This window comes from Canis lupus, chromosome 12 (assembly GCF_011100685.1).
Source record: "Canis lupus familiaris isolate Mischka breed German Shepherd chromosome 12, alternate assembly UU_Cfam_GSD_1.0, whole genome shotgun sequence".
Taxonomy (NCBI): domain Eukaryota; kingdom Metazoa; phylum Chordata; class Mammalia; order Carnivora; family Canidae; genus Canis; species Canis lupus.
The window spans coordinates 58,075,811-58,093,348 of record NC_049233.1 but is presented as its reverse complement, the minus strand read 5'-3'; the positions used below and the strand labels follow the sequence as shown (position 1 = coordinate 58,093,348).

The 17,538-nt window shown below is 49.7% G+C and overlaps 1 protein-coding gene across 1 annotated transcript; it reads right to left on the bottom strand.

The window, feature by feature from the left end:
• Nucleotides 1-9,375: 9,375 nt before the first annotated feature.
• PRDM13 (PR/SET domain 13) lies at nucleotides 9,376-17,033 on the bottom strand. The gene is made up of 4 exons (XM_038555053.1): nucleotides 16,890-17,033; nucleotides 15,245-15,376; nucleotides 14,827-14,947; nucleotides 9,376-11,126 (listed from the first exon to the last, which is right to left on the bottom strand). The coding sequence occupies exons 1-4, from the start codon at nucleotides 17,031-17,033 to the stop codon at nucleotides 9,376-9,378; spliced, it is 2,148 nt and encodes a 715-aa protein (XP_038410981.1).
• Nucleotides 17,034-17,538: the final 505 nt, after the last annotated feature.

Here is a 17,538-nt window from a genome sequence, read left to right as displayed (position 1 = left end):
GAGATCACGACCCTGAGATCATGATCTCAGCCAAAACCCTGAGTTGGATGCTCAATCAACTGTGCCACCCAGGGACCCTTGCTGGGGATATTTTTTAAAGCAAATGACATAATCTCATATATGTATTTGACAAAATAAGTGACTAATGAGTATCACAGATCACCTGCTATGGAAGTCCAGAAGAAGAAAAGATCACCTTGGGATGGGACAGTCAGGGAAGGCTACAGAGAAGAGGGGAGATTTTTAAAGGAAACTTAAAGATGAATCATCATCATGTCTAATGTGTAAGCAAATATCAAGGCTGGGACCTACAGCTATCAATGGAAGGCAAAGCTGAGACATTGATGCTCTTCCTCTTGATCTTAAGCTCTATCAGATCATCTATGCCCTTATCTGAGTGCAAGGTGCCAGAATCAAGTTTTATTCCAGAGCATTTAAGCTGTCAGTGATGAGCATCTCACCTTACCTCTGAGACCACTTCCTAGGCCAGAAAAATCATGGAAATGCTTCTAAGTAAAAGCCTAGAGATGGTTAGATCATGAGATACACTAATAATGATAAAATGTCAGAAACATGTGCAGCCCCATGTAATGAATTCAACAACTATCCCAAGGTCATGGAGGTCTCCCTGCAAAATGCATGTCATTCTGTTTACATCAAACACAGAAAACTCATTTACAAGTGAATGTCATTTTCATCTTTGTTCCATGGCCAAGTGCATCTCATTTGCATTCGTTTGTTTCCCTACTGGAGTGCTCGCCACTATTCTACAGCTGGTGTGGATTATGCTCTGTACCTACTGCTTACCACAGGCCCACATCCATTCATCCAGTTACAGGTCTGAATTATAATACCAAAGATGGTTTTACATAAAGTACTTTCAAATAATACACATCTCAGGGAAATCAAAATTTGGTGGTAATGTTCATAGGAGAACTTAAAAAGTTCAAATACACTTGCACACAAACATACATTTTCCATGTTAGCCTAACATCAGGATTTCCATGTTGTCTGACCTGGAGAGGTACAGTTCTATAGCTCAGGTCTCTCAAGGATTCTCTGTCAAATTCCCAAGAGAAGAAAAGAATGGATGGAGGCCCCCAGTGTTGCCTCCCGATTGCAGAATATGGTCAAGAGCTAAGGGAGCCTTGCAACCACTAAGAGAAGTAATCAGTTGAGCAGTCAGCCAATTATCCATTTCTTTGAGGTTGGTCTGGTTTGGATACTATGCTGGTCAGCTCAGTGTGTTCCCTGACTGCTTCCTCACATGCACTGCACCTACCAAATCACTTAGCACAAGCTCCTTTTTTTTTTTTTTTTAATCTATTCATGAGAGACATAGAGAGAGAGGCAGAGACATAGGCAGAGGGAGAAGCAGGCTCCCCACAGGGAGCCCGATATGGGACTCGATCCCAGGATCACAGGACCACAACCTGAGCCAAAGGCAGGTACTAAACCACTGAGTCATCCAGGTGCCCCTAGCATAAGCTGTTTATTGAAGCATTCTTTATAGAAAATAACCCAAGTGCCATCAAAAGGAGAATTGGTTAAATAACCTATATTTGTCTATACAATAGAATATTATGCAGCTGTAAAAGAAAAACAGAATGAGGAGGCTCTTTTGGAGCTGCTCTGGAAAGACTTTCAGAGTATATGATTTTTAATTTTTTTATTTTTTTAAGATTTTATTTATTTATTCATGAGAGACACAGAGAGAGAGAGGCAGAGATACAGGCAGAAGGAGAAGCAGGCTCCATGCAGGGAGCCCAACGTGGGACTCGATCCCAGGTCTCCAGGATCAGGCCCTGGGCTGAAGGTAGGTGCTAAACCGCTGAGCCACTGGGGCTGCCCTATGATTTTTTTAAAAATCAAGGCACAAGATACAGGAAAAAAATCTTCGGCTTATGTATATCCATTCTTGAGTGTTTATTCCTAACAAAAAGAAACTAAAATAACTGGCTACAAAGTACAGATCCAGATTTTGTAGGTTCTGAAACTCTTAGAATTGGGGGAAAATGGGGCAGCCCAGGTGGCTCAGTTGTTTAGCGCCACCTTCAGGCCAGGGCGTGATCCTGGAGACCCTGAATCAAGTCCCGTCTGGCTCCCAGAATGGAGCCATGGAGCCTGCTTCTCCCTCTGCCTGTGTCTCTGCCTCTCTCTCTCTCTCTCTCTCTGTCGTGAATAAATAAATAAAATCTTTAAAAAAAAAAAGAATTGTGGAAAATCACTTTAAGAAAAACAAGACAAAATTAGGTCCAGGTCTTGGAAGGAACTCATGTCAATGAGCTTTGCAATTAATCTACCCCTAGCAATTATCTCCTGGTGGACAGGACGGTACAGAAATGAGACGTGAAGACTCCTAAATATAAACTTATTTATACAGTTACTACCTTTGAACATATGAGCATATTACCTATTTTAAAAAACAAAATTAACTTATTACAAAATTCCCATCCCCAGGCTCCAGGTGTTGACAGTTTCATTCTTTCTCTATCTCCTTCATTCTATCCCAACCTTCCTGTTTTAGTTTGATTTCACTCCTGCCACCTTGTAACTACTGGGATTCTGGCCCCAGCCTGGCTCCTTCCGGATAACAAAGTGCCTAGCATTCAATTTTGATTTGAGGTATTTTTCCTCTCTTCCTGCTCATCCTCAGGTCCACCATCAGCAGACAGCTTCAGGAGAACCCAGCCCCACCCCCCGGGTGGCCTAGACTCTCAGGAATCCAGCCTGCCACATGAGAAAAGAGTTTGAAAACTGATTGAACTATATACCACCGGTGTCAGTCCCAAGGGGTGCTAAGAGTCTGGGAAATTTTTTGATCCTAACTTGGGAATAGGGCCCAATTAGTCCTGAAGTTCTCAACAGACTCCAACTACCATACCTTTCCTCCTAGTGTCAGCAGGACCACAGGTGGACCACTCTACACTCACCCCCAGGCACCCAACTTTGTGTTTAATAAGACTGAGTCAGGCTAGACTGAACTGAACCCAGCCTTACAGGAATTCAAATAATAATAATTTCAAGTCTGTAACAAGCCAATTTAACTCTAGCTCCAGCTGGAAAAGTCTGGGAAGCCAATAATCTTTCAACTCACCTCATCTTTTGTCCTGTGAAACATTCACTGAATCCAGTTACTAAATTTCTGGGCACTTCCTATGTCAGATGATAGGGCTTTAAAGAGGACATACAGCATATTGAGAGTTAGGCTGTGGAGTCAAGAGGCCTAGGGATGAATCCTGGGAGTATTTCTAGCTAGCTGTGCAACACAAATCTCATTTCCCTTATCTGGAAAATAGATTGTTACAAAGATTAAGTGAGATAATGAAGGTTTAATGCAATGAATGCTCTCCAGGAAACTTCAAGGCAAAGCTATTTTTTTCTCACTTTATGAGGAAAATATTGGCCAGTATGAATTTCATGAAGTCCCAAACACCCAATTGAAGCCAGTGATACACAAATTTATTTGGGAAACAAACGAGAGGCACAATATATGTAAAACACCTATAGCCAGCAAAAGTGGTACCTAAGACCACATTTCAGCAATTTGGGCTGTAAATAAAATAGTTCAGAGGCCTATCCTATAAACCCCCTAATGTATTTTCTTTTCTCTGTCTTCTTGGTTACTAAGGCATTTCTTCCTCCAGCTTGCTGAAAATCACAAAGCTTATAAAATGTGACATCATACATGGACTCATTTCTCATTGGATTGACTTTTAGCATACCTGAAAGCATTTTGTTGCTCATAGATGCATTCTGCTATGGTCCAACGCACTCAAGTGAGCTTAAGACCTGACCTGGTCATGTCTCCATTTACCTTAAGGTGATAATTCAGGAATGAATGGCTCAGTGTTGAGTACAGAATCTTATCTTTCTGCCTATTGTCAGGGATCTTTAAAAAGAAAGAAAGAAAAAAAAGAAAAAGAAAAAAGAAAAAATTGTCTTTGACCTTCACTATGCTCTTGTGTAAAGCCATCTGCTATTGCATTTCTCTTCACTATATTTCCTGTCATATGAGACATTTCCACCTAAGGCTTTCTACACAAATTGCTGGAACTGAGTGTCTCCCATTCAAATACAACTTGCCATGGAACGTTGGATTTTAAATCATTCTCTACTTAAATTAATTTAAGTATGACAGTATTACCATACTGACAACATTAAGAATAGGAAATGTGTATTTGCAGCCATTTCCTACAATACCAAAGTATGCAAAAGCATATGTGGATAGAGGGGAAAAAAGGTAGACAATACTCATGATATTTGGATACCTAATATATTTCACTTTTAATAAAGTTTCCTCGTTCTACCTGAAAATGTCCCTCAATCTGTTCAATTCTGATTGCAAACATCTGTCTCTTATGCTAACACGCTCATCTTTTTAATAAATTGTGCTTTCTTTTTTATCTATTTACATGAAATGCTAAAATTTAAACAATGAAAACATATTGCACTTGAAATAAAATGAGTGTCCTTAAAGGATTTACACGCAGGCATACAGTCCACACAAGCTCGGCCCCCTTTTTTAAGGGCGCCGGGCCGGTTCCCAAGCCAAAGGCTTTAACAAGTTGTCCGTCGTACAACTGGTTACACCTAATTTGAATTAAACTACAGTCGCAGATGACAGAAGCGCTCCTTTTCATCTTTTGTAGGAAGGTCACCCAGCCCAGAGCGAGCGCCACGCTCCTTCTGGAACTAAACACGTAGGCCCCGCCGTCTGTTGAGTCCTCCCCTTCACAACTCACACCTGGGTGGCCAAGGGTCGAGTGTGACCTCCCGACGGCGCCAGAACCTCTGCCCCTTCCCCCGGGGAGGCAGCAGCAGATGGCGAGGGCGCCGCAGCGCTGGTGCCGCAGCTCCCCGCCGCGACGGGGCAGGAGCACTTCCACAGGGGCTGGTTAGTGCCAGGAACTCCCTCGGCCTCCTGCTGGGCGCTGCTGCCGCGGGAGGGGGCGGGCCCCGCGTTTCCCTCCCCTCCAGGCTCCCAGACCCCACACCTAAAGCGGCGAGGCTCCCACACCCCTGCCCCAGCCCAGAACCCGAACCCCCCGCCCCCCCCGCCCCGTTCCCGGAGGGAGAGCGAAGCCGGGAGCCGCTGGAGGGCCACGCTCACACCTGACCCTGCGGCACCCACGCAGGCGGCCACCCCGCCAGCGGGTCCGGGGGTTCCTGGGGGTGGGGGGACAGCACCCGCCACCAGGAGCATCCCTGGCTCCAAGGAATGAGCCAATGGGAGCGCTCGGAGCAAAGGGAAGCCGCCAATCACTGCCCTCTGGTCCCCGGCCCTCCAGCACCACGCAGCGGACAGCTCCTTCCGCTCCCCCACCCGCGGCCCTAAGCTAGAACCCCGCCGCCGCCCACCTGCTTCCCTCCGAGTCCAGACAGGAGGCGGACTTTCCCCAGGGAAGAACCTCGAGGGGTCGCAGCTCTCGCCGCGTGTTCCGCTCCCTGCCCCACTCCTGAGGGGAGACGTCCGCGCGCTCCCCTCCACCCCGGGCTTCTGCACAGCCGTGCATTTCAAAAATGAGTGAAAACAGATGAAAAACGTTCTTCCCGTGCGCTGAACGGCTATGAGGCCCTTGAACAGGTGGATGTCTGAGCTTAAGATGGAAAGACGACTTGATAAGGGGCGTGACGGACGGACGAAGTTCCTCTTTGGCAAAAGTGTGAAAGGCCTTTATTTACTGTAGCTGGGGCCAGTTTGTCCGGGGACAGAAGTGAACCAAGGGGAGAAGGAGTGCTAATGACTGTAAAAGGGGTAAAAGGGCGTCCGCCCTTATCTTCCTGGTTGATGTCCTCAAAATGAAACCGCAGAATTGTTAGGTTTATTTTAATATTGTGTGAGAGCTCACTATGCATCAAGCTTTATTCTAAATTGTTTACCTGCGTTAACTCATTCCATCCTCACAACCTGCCTATTGCTTATCTCAACTTGTTTTACAGATGAGGAAATTGGGGCAGTAAAGAGACTGGCCCAAGATACCAAGTAAGTGGTAGAGGCAAGCCTAGAACCCATGTCTGATTTATTTAGGTTAGGAAAACATTTTAATGTCCAAATTAGGGCCCAAACAATCTAGATACTTTTACTTCTAAAAGACATAAATGCTCTCACGTTTTTTTTTTAAATCTCTTGATACAAGACATTTAGTTAAAATCTTAGAAACTTCCAGTGGAATGAGCATAACCTTCAAAGTAGCTATGGTCATCAGGATGAGAAGGATCAAGGTTTGGAGGGTGGGAATGGAGACAAAGGGATTGGAGACTAAAGGAAGTCTGATTCAACTGAGCCGTTTAAATAAGTAGTATTTATGTTACTGGTTGTACATCACTGATTGGACTTCGTCATTAAAATAAATAATCACATTAATTATATATGATAGTGTACACATCCATGGACAAATATACAGGTTATCTGAGGCAACCTATGGAGAATTACAAATGACTTGCTGTTAAGAAACTCTTAAGTCTGTATTCAACTTTCATTTTTTATATTGAAATTTGTTTTAATAACCTAGTCAGTATCAATTTACAAAGGGGAAAAGAAAGCTGCGGGTTTGTTGTTTCATTAAATCTTTATCAATTTTAGGGCAGCCCGGGTGGCTCAGCAGTTTAGTGCCGCCTTCAGCCCAGGGTGTGATCCTGGAGACCTGGGATGGAGTCCCACGTCAGGCTCCCTGCATGGAGCCTGCTTCTCCCTCCACCTGTGTCTCTGCCTCTATGTCTCTCATAAATAAATAAAATCTTTAGAAATAAACAAATAAATCTTTATCAATTTTAAATGTATTTCCTTTGACCAAACTCTTTTTATTTCTTTAAACCACTAAGAAAAAAATAATAAACCACTAAGAGTTATAGGACTTAGTAGGGAGTCAAGTAATGAAAGAAAGAAAAAAGACTTTTACAGCAGATAAAACTTTTCATGTTTTAAATCTGGGCAGCCTTTCTCACTCTCCCTGAGGATTTACACAATCTGATTTCCAAAAGTTTTCCAATATTTCTCCATGAGGGTGGATTTTGTTTCAAGCAGTAACTGCTTTGAAGGGCAGGACTGTGATACTAAGTAGGCAATGAGAAGCCCTGGGTGTCTAGAGCAAGCTGAACGGGCAGATGCTTGGGTTCACTTCCAGTTCTGAGTGTCAGGGAATCACTGAACCTAGTGGGTCAAGCCCATGGTCATCTTCTACAGAGAGGAAAGAATTGCAAAGAGCATAAGGATTTGGCATAAGGAAAAAAAAAAAGGATTTGGCATAAGGTAGACCCTCAATAAATGGTAGTATCATTGTCACTGTATACATGTGTTAATCCACATGTATTTTTTTTTCTTTTTTGGGCTTTCTTTTACAAAGCAAAACATTTTCTGGTCAGCTGATGCTAAAAACCTAAAATCCCTTCGTAAGTTATAAAAAGTCTTTTTTTGCAGATCAGCCCCTATAGAAGTCAGATGTCCTCTTCCTCCCCCCACCCATGCCTCTTGCTAGGACGGGTTAGAAAAAGTCCCTGCCAGCCACCCAGTGACTGAGGCCATGTTTCCACCTGGGAGACAGCTGGATGGAGACCGCTGCAGTACTCAGGATTCAGAAAATAAAAGTCATTATTTAACTGAATTAAATCATCAGGATCACATCCATACCCTTTGGTGACCTACAAGAATCTTCCCACCAACCTCTGGGAAGAGCACTACAGACCTGGTCTTAGGGTACCTGCCCTTAGTTGAGGGAACAGCTAATCCTCCACTTCTATGTAACTTCAGTGAAATCCTCCCCTGCGTATGGGGTTGAGGGATGACATAGGAAGGGGAGAGGGTGCTTTCCAATTTTAGCCCACAGAAATATATTATTTATGATAGTCTTCCATTAGCTAGCATTAATTTTTTACACCCATAAACAAAGTCATTGTTTCTAACTTTGGCCTTCTCCTTATGGGCCTCCCAGTGTCCTTGAAGTGTATATTTTCTCTTCTGTAAAATGGGATACATACCAAAAGCACAAGATTATTGGAAAGAGTGCATGGAGAAAAGAAACCTACACAGACCGGTAGATCTGTACCTTCAATAATATCCATCCTCCCTTAGCATTTGTTGAATGAATAGTAAAGTATAGGAGTCATAAAAAGCACTGAGCAAGTTTCCCTTGTATGCTTCCCAAGAAAAATCCTGTCAAAAAGATACAGAACAAGAAATAGTGATTCCACAGTTCTATAATTCTTTTTCGATGAGGAAAATGCATTTTTTTTCTTGAAGGTCATTAGTTTTTTCTAAACACAAAACCTCCTAGCATAATTAACAACGGTTTCAGAAAACAATTGCTTTGCCTGCTATCCGGGAGCCTGTGAAGTGCACATATTGAAATGGTATATTTCCCTATTAAAACACTACTTAACATTTATTTTGTGAGTAATCAAAGTCTTTGAGTGTCCTGATTCATTTTATTATGGAGTCTCCTCATCAATTGTTTTCAAATTAAGCTCTTTTTCTTTTTTTTGTTTTTGTTTTTGTTTTTGTTTTGAAGGATCTGCTGAAATCGCAGTGAAGAAACTGTCGCTTGTATCTTTATTTTTATTAAAGATTGCACAAACTGGAACCAAGACCAAAATACTGAATCCACTGTACATCATTCATTATAAGACAACATATATCACATTTGTACTCTACCAAGTAAGACATGTTTTTTTAAAATTATATATTGCGTGCTTTTAGATTCATGCTTTAGGTATTTTACATTTGCCATTACTCTCTTATAAATAGTTGCAACTTGACCAACGTGTACACCTGCTACCCCTATGTAGTCAATGCGAGAAGGCGTAGTAGTCTTTGACACGAGAACCGATGCAATGGAAACAAATGTATGGACGTCACGTCTACCGAACTGTGACTACTGTTTTGCCTATTGAGTGAATCGCTAATGTAAAACACACACACACACACACACACACAAAACATCGTTTCAAAAGGCACAATTCCCTCCACAGAAAAGAACAATTTAAAAAAATACACGGCAGTTAAAACCGGCGCCCTCAAGGGCGCTGCGAAGTTCACGTTAATGCGATCCTAAACCTTGAGAGCGGACCTCCTGGGCGTTTGGGGGGGGGGGGCACCCGCCAGTCCGAGAAACCCCGCGCAGGAGGCCAGGCTTCTCGGAGGCGCTTCCAAACCTTTGCTGGGAGTTTGCGCATCGGACCAGGGACCTCTCTCGGTTCCCAATCTGGAGCCCGGCCAAAACAAAAAAACAAAAAACAAAACAAAACCAAAGAAAGGGGGGGGGGTGTCAACCGGATCCTTCACATCTGCAGGAGCTCCTCTTCCCCCAGAACAGAGCTACCCCCTCCCCTTGTCCTCTGTCCCTGCGCTCCAAACCCACCCCGTCCCCAGCAGGCGCGTTACGCGTGGCGCTGGCCGCCGCCCCCAGCCTCGGGGTCGCTCTGGTCGTCCGTGAAGCAGACGTCCACGTCGCTGTCGTTGTCGCTCTTGGGCTCCCCGGGCTCCGGGAGGTAGTCGGGCCCCGCGCCCGGGCCGTCGGCCGCCTTGGCGAGCAGGTTCTGTCCGGGGTGGCGGGACTTGACATGCCGCTCCAGGTCCCGGCGGCGCACCAGCACCTTGCCGCAGAACTCGCAGCGGTAGGGCGTGTTGCCCTCGGCGTGCAGCCGGATGTGCTTGTTCAGGTTGCTGGGGTCGCCGAAGGGCCGCAGGCACACTTTGCACTTGAGCGGCTTGTAGCCGGTGTGCGTCCGCATGTGAATCTTGAGCCCGTACTTGCGCGAGTACAACTTGCCGCAGTAGAGGCACAGGTGGCCGGTCTTGGGCTTGCCCGCACCGCCTCCCGCGCCGCCGCCGCCCCCCGCGCCGCCCGCAGCCACCACGGCCGGCGCCAGCGCCCCCGGGTCCAGGCGGCCGCGGCTCTTCCCCGCCGCCAGCCCCGACAGCTGCTGCGCGTGCATGGCGAGCTCCCGGTCGATGCCGGCCAGGGAGCCCAGCTCCGCGGGGCTTAGAGCGGCCGCCGCCGCCGCCGCCGCCGCCGCCGCCGCCGCGGCAGGTGCGCTGAAGTACGAGATGGAGTCCGGGTACTTGAGCAGCCCGCCGAAGTGCAGCTTGAGCGGGTAATACGCGGCGGCGGCCGGCGAGCCGTACAGAAGCTCCCCGTTGTAGACGGTGAAGGCCGGCATGACGGCGGGCAGGGGGCCGCACTCGCCAGCCGGGTAGGCCTTGAGGCCGCCCGCGTCGAGGCCGGGCAGCGCGGCGGCGGGGGCCAGCGGGGCGAAACGCGCTCCGGGCAGCGCGGCGGCGGCGGGCTGGGCGCGCTCCACCTGCGTGAAGGCCGACGCCTCGTCCGGGGGCCCGGGGAGCAGAGGGAAGCCGCGCAGGGCCCCCGCGCAGGGCAGGCCGGGCGGCGGCGGCGGCGGCGGCGGCGGCGGCGGCGGCGGGTCCCCCGCGAGCAGGCACTTGGGGTGGTGATGGTGGTGGTGCGCGTGGTGGTGATGGTGGTGGCCCGCGCCGCCCGCCGCCGGGCTGTCCCCGCTGCCCGGCCGCCCGCCCGCCCGCCCGCCGCCCAGCAGCCTGCCCGCGGCCAGGCCGGGCCCGGGTTTGCCGCCGCCCTCCTCCCGGCAGGGGTCGCCGTGTGCGGCCGCGGCCGCCCGGGCCGAGCCGGCGGGCTTGAAAGCGGAGCGCGCCCCGGGGTGGAAGGCCAGGCCGCCGCCCGCGGGGGAGCCGCCCACGACGCCGACCAGGTGGCCGTGTCCCCGGGCGGCCCCGCTCACGTCCGCGGCGCGGTCCGGCTGCTCCCTGGCCTTCCGCGACGGCCCCCACTTGGCGGGCGGCGGCGAGGCGGCGGGGGGCGCCGCGGGGGCCTCGCGCTTGATGCCCTCCCGCGCCCCGCAGGCCTGGAGGGGCGGCGGGGCGTGCGGGGGGGGCCGCAGCGTGCCCGCGGGCGCGGCCGCGGCGAAGTCGGGCGCCGGGGGTCTCGGAGAGAAGGGAAGGCCATCGGCGGCGCCCTGGCGAGCCGCGTGCTCGGGGTGCAGGTAGGCTCGGCCCCCGCCGCCGCTGCTGAGCCCGCAGTGGAAGCGCAGGTGGGCCTTAAGGCTGTTGGGGTATCTAAACGTCCTCCAGCAGTACCAGCAAATGTAGCGCTCCTCCCCTGGGCGAGAAAGAGGGGGAAAGCGACCTCGTGAGAGGCGAGCCAGCCGGAGGGGAAAGAAAGCGCACCCGAGGCCCAGCCTAGGTTTGGACCAGCGGGAGGAGGGGGCACAGGGGTATTCTCGGGGCCAGCGAGTGAGTGAGTTAGGTGGGTGGCGCCCCTGGGGCAAGGAGCCCGAGGAGCTCCCAGTGGTCGACTCTGTCACCACCTCCATCCTCTGGGATCACTCAGGGGCCAAAGGGGTGACCGGTGCCTTTCCAACGAAGACTTCCTCCGGGCCATCCGAGCAAACCTTCGTTGGGAGGGCAGCGCTCAGGCAGACTGGCCCGGGAAGAGACCAGACCAGAGAGCAGCTGTTGCTTTAAATCAAGTGTTGAAGCTGTGCTGTGCCCGGGCCCATCTGTTGGCGTTTGCAGAATAGGTGGCGTATGTCAAGGAGTTTGGATAAACTGAACAAAGACCAATCTAATGGTCGTGAGCGCCTCATTACCAGACTAGACAATATCTTGTATGTATGGGCCATATGTAATCATTCCTTTTCATAGAACAATGCCTTTTATGTCCACTACCCACCCTTCCCACCCCCTCCCAGCCTTAAACATTTTGCCTGAGGTTTTCCTGGAGCGTGACCAACTGAAGGACCACATAGGGACTATGATCTGCTATTCTTCAACATTATTTGTATCTTTATTTCCTCTTTAACCCCATTTAATTTGATGAGAGAAAAGAAAAAGCCCTATGTCCTGATATTCTAAAAACTGAAGGATGATGTTGCATTATCTTGTCAGTTGTTCCACCTGGAGTAATTAATTAACTCCTAGATAGCTGCATGAATCAGACTTAATAATTAAATCCTTGGAAAAGATAGTTTATTTTTTTATGAAATGAATGGATATATAGAGAGAATATATATATATATAAGGTATAGGTAGTCAGCTTTTAATAAGTGTACAATTCTCTACCAAGAACTGTATCAAGTCTGTTCTCATGTTTACTATTATTAACATTAGTTTGTTTGTTTGTTTTTAATTTTGCCAGGATCTGGGAATACAATCAAGAGACACATGTATGAAACAGATTTTGATCACATGGTGGAGGTTAATTTTTTCTTAATAAGGTCTTGTTACATCTGGACACAGAACAGCAGATCTTGCAGTTGGGTTTCTTTTTTAATGTTGTGGCTGATTGGCAATACTGAAGGATGTCTGTGAGAAAGAAGTTAGTTGAGCCACAAGGAAGTACCCGAAATATGTCTGTCTCATTAAATTTAGTGGAAAAGTTAAATTCCCTGTCCCCTTGCACACAAGCATCTCAAACTTCTAAAGCATCACTACAAAAACAACCAAAAGAAATTCCAGATCTTCCTCCCTCTTCCTGTGTTTTACTTTTGGCTCTCCATAAAGCAAGTAGTGCCCCTAGATAACTAAGATGGAAGTTCAAGTAAAGCCCGGCTGCAGGAGAGCCTCCCCCCCCCCCCCCACCGACTCGTTTCAGCTGTTTATGCCAGCTGAAGCCAAGGTAGAACAGAAAGCAAAAGGGGAGAAAGAGGATCTACCTCTGAGAACCTACCCTAATTGTATATGGAAGACTTAGATAAAATCATTCCAATATTTCTATTACCTTGTATTGAATAGCTTCGAAAATAAATCTTGAAGGAAAAAAACAAAAGACTTCCTGGGTTCTCTTGATCGGTATGCTGATTTAATATCTTAAATATAACCTCCCTTCTCAGAACCTTCCTCTCATTACCCCTTTTTAAAGAAGGAGTTTTCAGAGGGCTGCTGCCCCAGAATGACTCTACGATTGCAAAGCCAAGTACGCTTTATCCCTAAAACAAAGGGTCCGTACTCTCCTTAAACTTACCACGGAATTTAAACCCACTGGAGTTAGTCAGTATTGAAAGAATAGCAGCCATCCCTACTTACTTCTTTCTCAAGAGTTAAACAAATGCATTCTCTGTTCCCGTATGTCCCTTTTTTCAGTTTATCCTGACCAACTGACATATTCTTTGGACTCTGATTACCAGCCTATGCCAAAAGTATCAAACACACTTCATAAAGTGACTTTGGGTCCTCTCCTAAGTGTGACCCTGAGATTGCCAAGATTTCAAGCATATCAAAGGTGGGGGAGTCAGGGTTCAAAATAGCCCACACATTCCCAAAAGGAAAATGGTGTCTATTCTGACATCTGTTTATAAGCTCAATTGGCTGAAATGAAAACACAAGAGCCACCACTCAAACAAGTTGCTTTTGTACTACTTGAGAGTGCCTAAGGACGGGTGTTCTGTGAAGAAATGTATGGCCCCTAAAGGTCAGCAGCTGTTAGAATAGTCCTGTAGTGGCAGACTTGAGAGTTCTCCACCACGGGGCTTTTATCATGTTTCTCTTTTACCGGAAAAGGTTGACAAGAGAATTTAATATAGTGTGATACAAGGAACAAACTACTTTAGGATAATGTTCTATGGATACCATACACACAAATCTACCCATGAGACAGTGATACTTTGAAGTGATTCATAGTTCTGAATAAGCCTCATTCTGTCTTATTCATTAAGTGTTTCTTAATTCTCACTTTTGTATTAATTTCCTTAACCCAATTTCTAAAGGGATGAGAGTTAACCAGGCAATTCAGGAGGAGAGCATGTTAAGATATTTCACAGCATTCATTGTGTTGACTTTAAATATAACTGTGTCTTTAGGAGAAATTGCAAACTAAAACAATTGTCAAGGAAAGAAAGGAAGTCAGAGAAGCTTTGTGAATTAAAAGGGAGGTCTCAAGATCTTAACTATTTTACACCTCCCAGCTTTCTTTCACAGAAAGTAGTCTTCAGTGTTCTAGGGAAGGTTTGAAAATGTTCTTCTCTTTAGTTACTGCCCCTTAATTTGCATAAATCCACTCTTGGCTTTGGAAGGGATCAAATAAATCTGAGAAGAAACTGGGATACATCCCAGATTCAATTTAAGTAGGGAGGGGAAATGAATAAATACCATTTAAATGGAAGGGCCTCGGTACCTGCCAACTGACCAGCTGTAAGTACCGTAATGTTTCTAAAATGCTGTAGAAATCCTTAACTCTCCTTCAAACCAGTGAAGAGATGCCCCTCCACCTTCTAAAAGCATTTCAGGTTTGAGTTCTGCGTTTTGGAATTCATGATGTGATTAATAATAATATGTAAGGCTTCTTCCTTGATTCTTTTTTTCTTTCATTGATTCTTAACTGAGTAAATAATTGTCTCTGGGTATGCAATAGGAAAAGATGACCCCCATGAAGTTCATAAAGAATATCTTTAGGGGCACCTGGGTGGTTCAGTAAGTTAAGCCACAGACTCTTGGTTGTGGCCCAGGTCAAGATCTCAGGGTCAGGAGGTGAAGCTCTATGTCAGGCTCCACAGTCAGCAGGGAATTTGCTTGAGATTCTCTCTCTCTCCCTCTGCCCTTCCCCTCCCTCAATAAATACATCTTTTTTAAAGATAGAATGTTCTTTTCTCTGCCATCACAAGGCAGATTATTGTCGCTGTTATCATTTACAGTACATTTTAAGGAGGTAGTGGTGACATCGCCTCTCCGCCTACACAGACAGGGAGGGTGAATTCAGTTTTACATGGCTCAAGAGAAAGGCCCTGGGGTCGCCTCCAAAGACAGGAGAAGGGCTGGACTCTCACCCACCCCCCGCTGGCCTGGGGCGCTCTTGGACGCGGTACCTTTTTCGTCGTGCGTGGGAGTCGCAATCGTAGGGATGTCGAACCATTGAGCTAAGGAGTTGGAATACCACACGGTCAGCTCCTCCCCTGGCTGGACGTCTCGCAGTGCTCGGTAGAAGATCTGGGACACAAGGAACAGGACAGCTTGTTGTCATTTCCTGGGTAATCGGTCTAAAAACGACTAAGAGCAACGGTTTGATCCTCGTTCTGACGCTGTGTGACCCTGGAAAATCTATTGGACCTCTCTGAACCTCATTTCCCTCATTCTTCAAACGGGGAAAATAATAGTATCTACCTTACAGGGCCGTCGGGACGTGTAAAGGAGACCTCCAGCTAAAGCGCTTTGCTCTTAATTTTGGTGGCCACCTCAGTAACGGTTAGGTAGGTAGAATTGGCAGTGGGGGGACGCCCACAGTACCTGTCCTCCGGGTAAGTCTGCAATAGCTTCCAGAGTCTGTTCCTGGGGGTTCCTGGCTGCCCGGATTAACCCTATCCATTCGAGAGGAGAGCCCCCCGACTCGTCCACCAGCTCCCCTCTCACCATGCGCACCTGCAACACAAGCAGTGGTCGTTCTTCCCCGCGCCTCGGCCAGGCCCACGACCCAGAGGGAAAGTTCATCCAACACCCCCGCCCTACTAGGAAAATGGTTGTGTTCACTTTGGCCAGACTGCTGTGGGCTGCTGGGAGGAAGGTAATGCCTAGGACCCTTGCTTGGGGGGTGGGGGGGAGAGGCTGGCCAGCCTAACAGTTCCCCCTCTCGCCCCACCTGGGCACCATCGAGGGCGGGCGAGAGCATCCCCCCTGAGCGACTTGGGGTGGGGGGCGTCTGGCACCTAGACGTTCCCACCCCCGGCCCAGTTCTCGATCCTGCGGTTCTGAGAGCAGCGGGGACACCAGGGGAGAGACGTTTCGAAGTCGGCACCGAAACCCAGAGTTTCCTCCCACGTCCCGGTCGCACCCCGCGTGCCCGCTGCACGGCCCCGAGGTGCGGAGGTGCCGGCGAGCCCGGCAGCGAAAGTGTGTGAACAAAGCGGCCGCGGGACCGCCGGCCGTTTAAAAGCAATTAAAGCGCGTTTAAAGAAGAAAAGCCTTAGACCGATTGTGTGAGGAGCCAGATGCGGGTCCCGCTGGCTGCGCGCCGGAGGAATTTCTTTCGAGAAAGCTCTCGGCAGCGAGCCGGCAAAGCGAAGATGCTCCCCGCCCCCGCTCCCTGCACCGGGACCCCTGCCTCCGTTTCCTGGGCCCGGTTGGCCGACCCTCGCCTGCCGGGACGCCTCCGGGCGGGCGGGGGCCTTGGAAAGCCCGCTGCGGGCTGGGGTCCGTTCGCCGCTGCGGGAGCCAGAGCTGCCGGGGCGACCCGCCGCCTCCCGGCTGCGACCCCGGACTCTCGGAGCCCGGCTGCAGGGGCGCGGACCCGGTGCCCCGCGCGGGTGGGCGCTGCTCGCCCTGGGAGCCCCAGTCGGAGCCGCCCCCTGGCTCACCCTCTCTCCATTTACCGCAACTGCCCAGCAGACATCCGCGGGGGCTGGGGGCGAACCCGGGGAGGGGGGTGGCTAGGAACTGAGAGTTTCCCAAGGATCATTTTTTTCCCCCCGCAACACACGAGATTAAGTGATTGAAAGGTCGATGGAAGCCTTAAATTAGCGCGTTGAAGGGAAGGGGGTAAGAAAAGTCTTCAACGCCCTGCGCGTTGTGTAACAGAGAAAAGGCGCGTCTGCAGAGAGGCCGGGGCCGCCCCGCCTCTGGAACGAGACCCCAGAGCTCCAGGGAAACCGCGGGCTCCGAGGGTCCCGGCGCGTAAGGAGTCCCATGCACCCCCACCCCCACCCCGGGAGCTGTCCCCGTCAGCCACGTCCTTTCCCCTCAGTTCGGCCCACGTCCAGCTCGCTCGCTCTCGCTTAATGCGACTTGCAGGGAATGACCGGAGTCCCCCAGGCCACCTGGCCGAGCTGGCAGGTGACGACTCCATCACCCCTTTCCTCCACTTGCCCCATCTACCCCCTGCCGGGGCCAGGGCAAAGGGAGGCGGAAGGCTGGGGGCGGAGGTCGGAATGGCTAATACCTTTTTCTTGGGCCCGGGTTCCCTGCGGTCTGACAGGTACTTGCCCAGCTTGAAGGTTCCGGGCACGGGCCCGAGGCGCAGGCCCGCCGGGATGCAGCAGTCGGCACTCACGCTGGTGGCCGGAGCGCGGGCCGCTCCGTGCATCGCTGCCGCCGCCGCCAGGCAGGCGCTGGGGCGCGCCGGGTCCTCCGCAGGGCGCGAGGGACGAGAGCCCGAGCGGCGCGCGAGCCCGGGAGCCGCACCCCGACGTGCGTCCTCCGCCCGCGGAGTGACGCGGCCGGGCATGCACTGCGCCTTTTCAATCGGGGCGGGCGCCTTTTGGCACCGCGAGCGCAAGGGCGCGGAGTTTGGTGAGAGAGTTGCTCTGCGGAGCAGCTGCAGAGTCCCACCCGAGAGGGTCACATGGAGTGGTTCCCTCAGCCCTCTGCATAATCGAGGCCTCTGAATGGCTGGCGCACAATGGTCCAGGCGACCTTCCCATTCCTAAAAATCCAATTTGTCAAGGGCGAAGAAAAGGCGCTGGTGAATCAAAGGTCCGGCGGGACCATTAATCCTCAGCATGGGGTATTGTCCTCGAGACAGTTACGATATTTTAAGTGACAAATCCACTGTATAATTTCTCCATAAATTTTACTTCCTTTTATTGTTC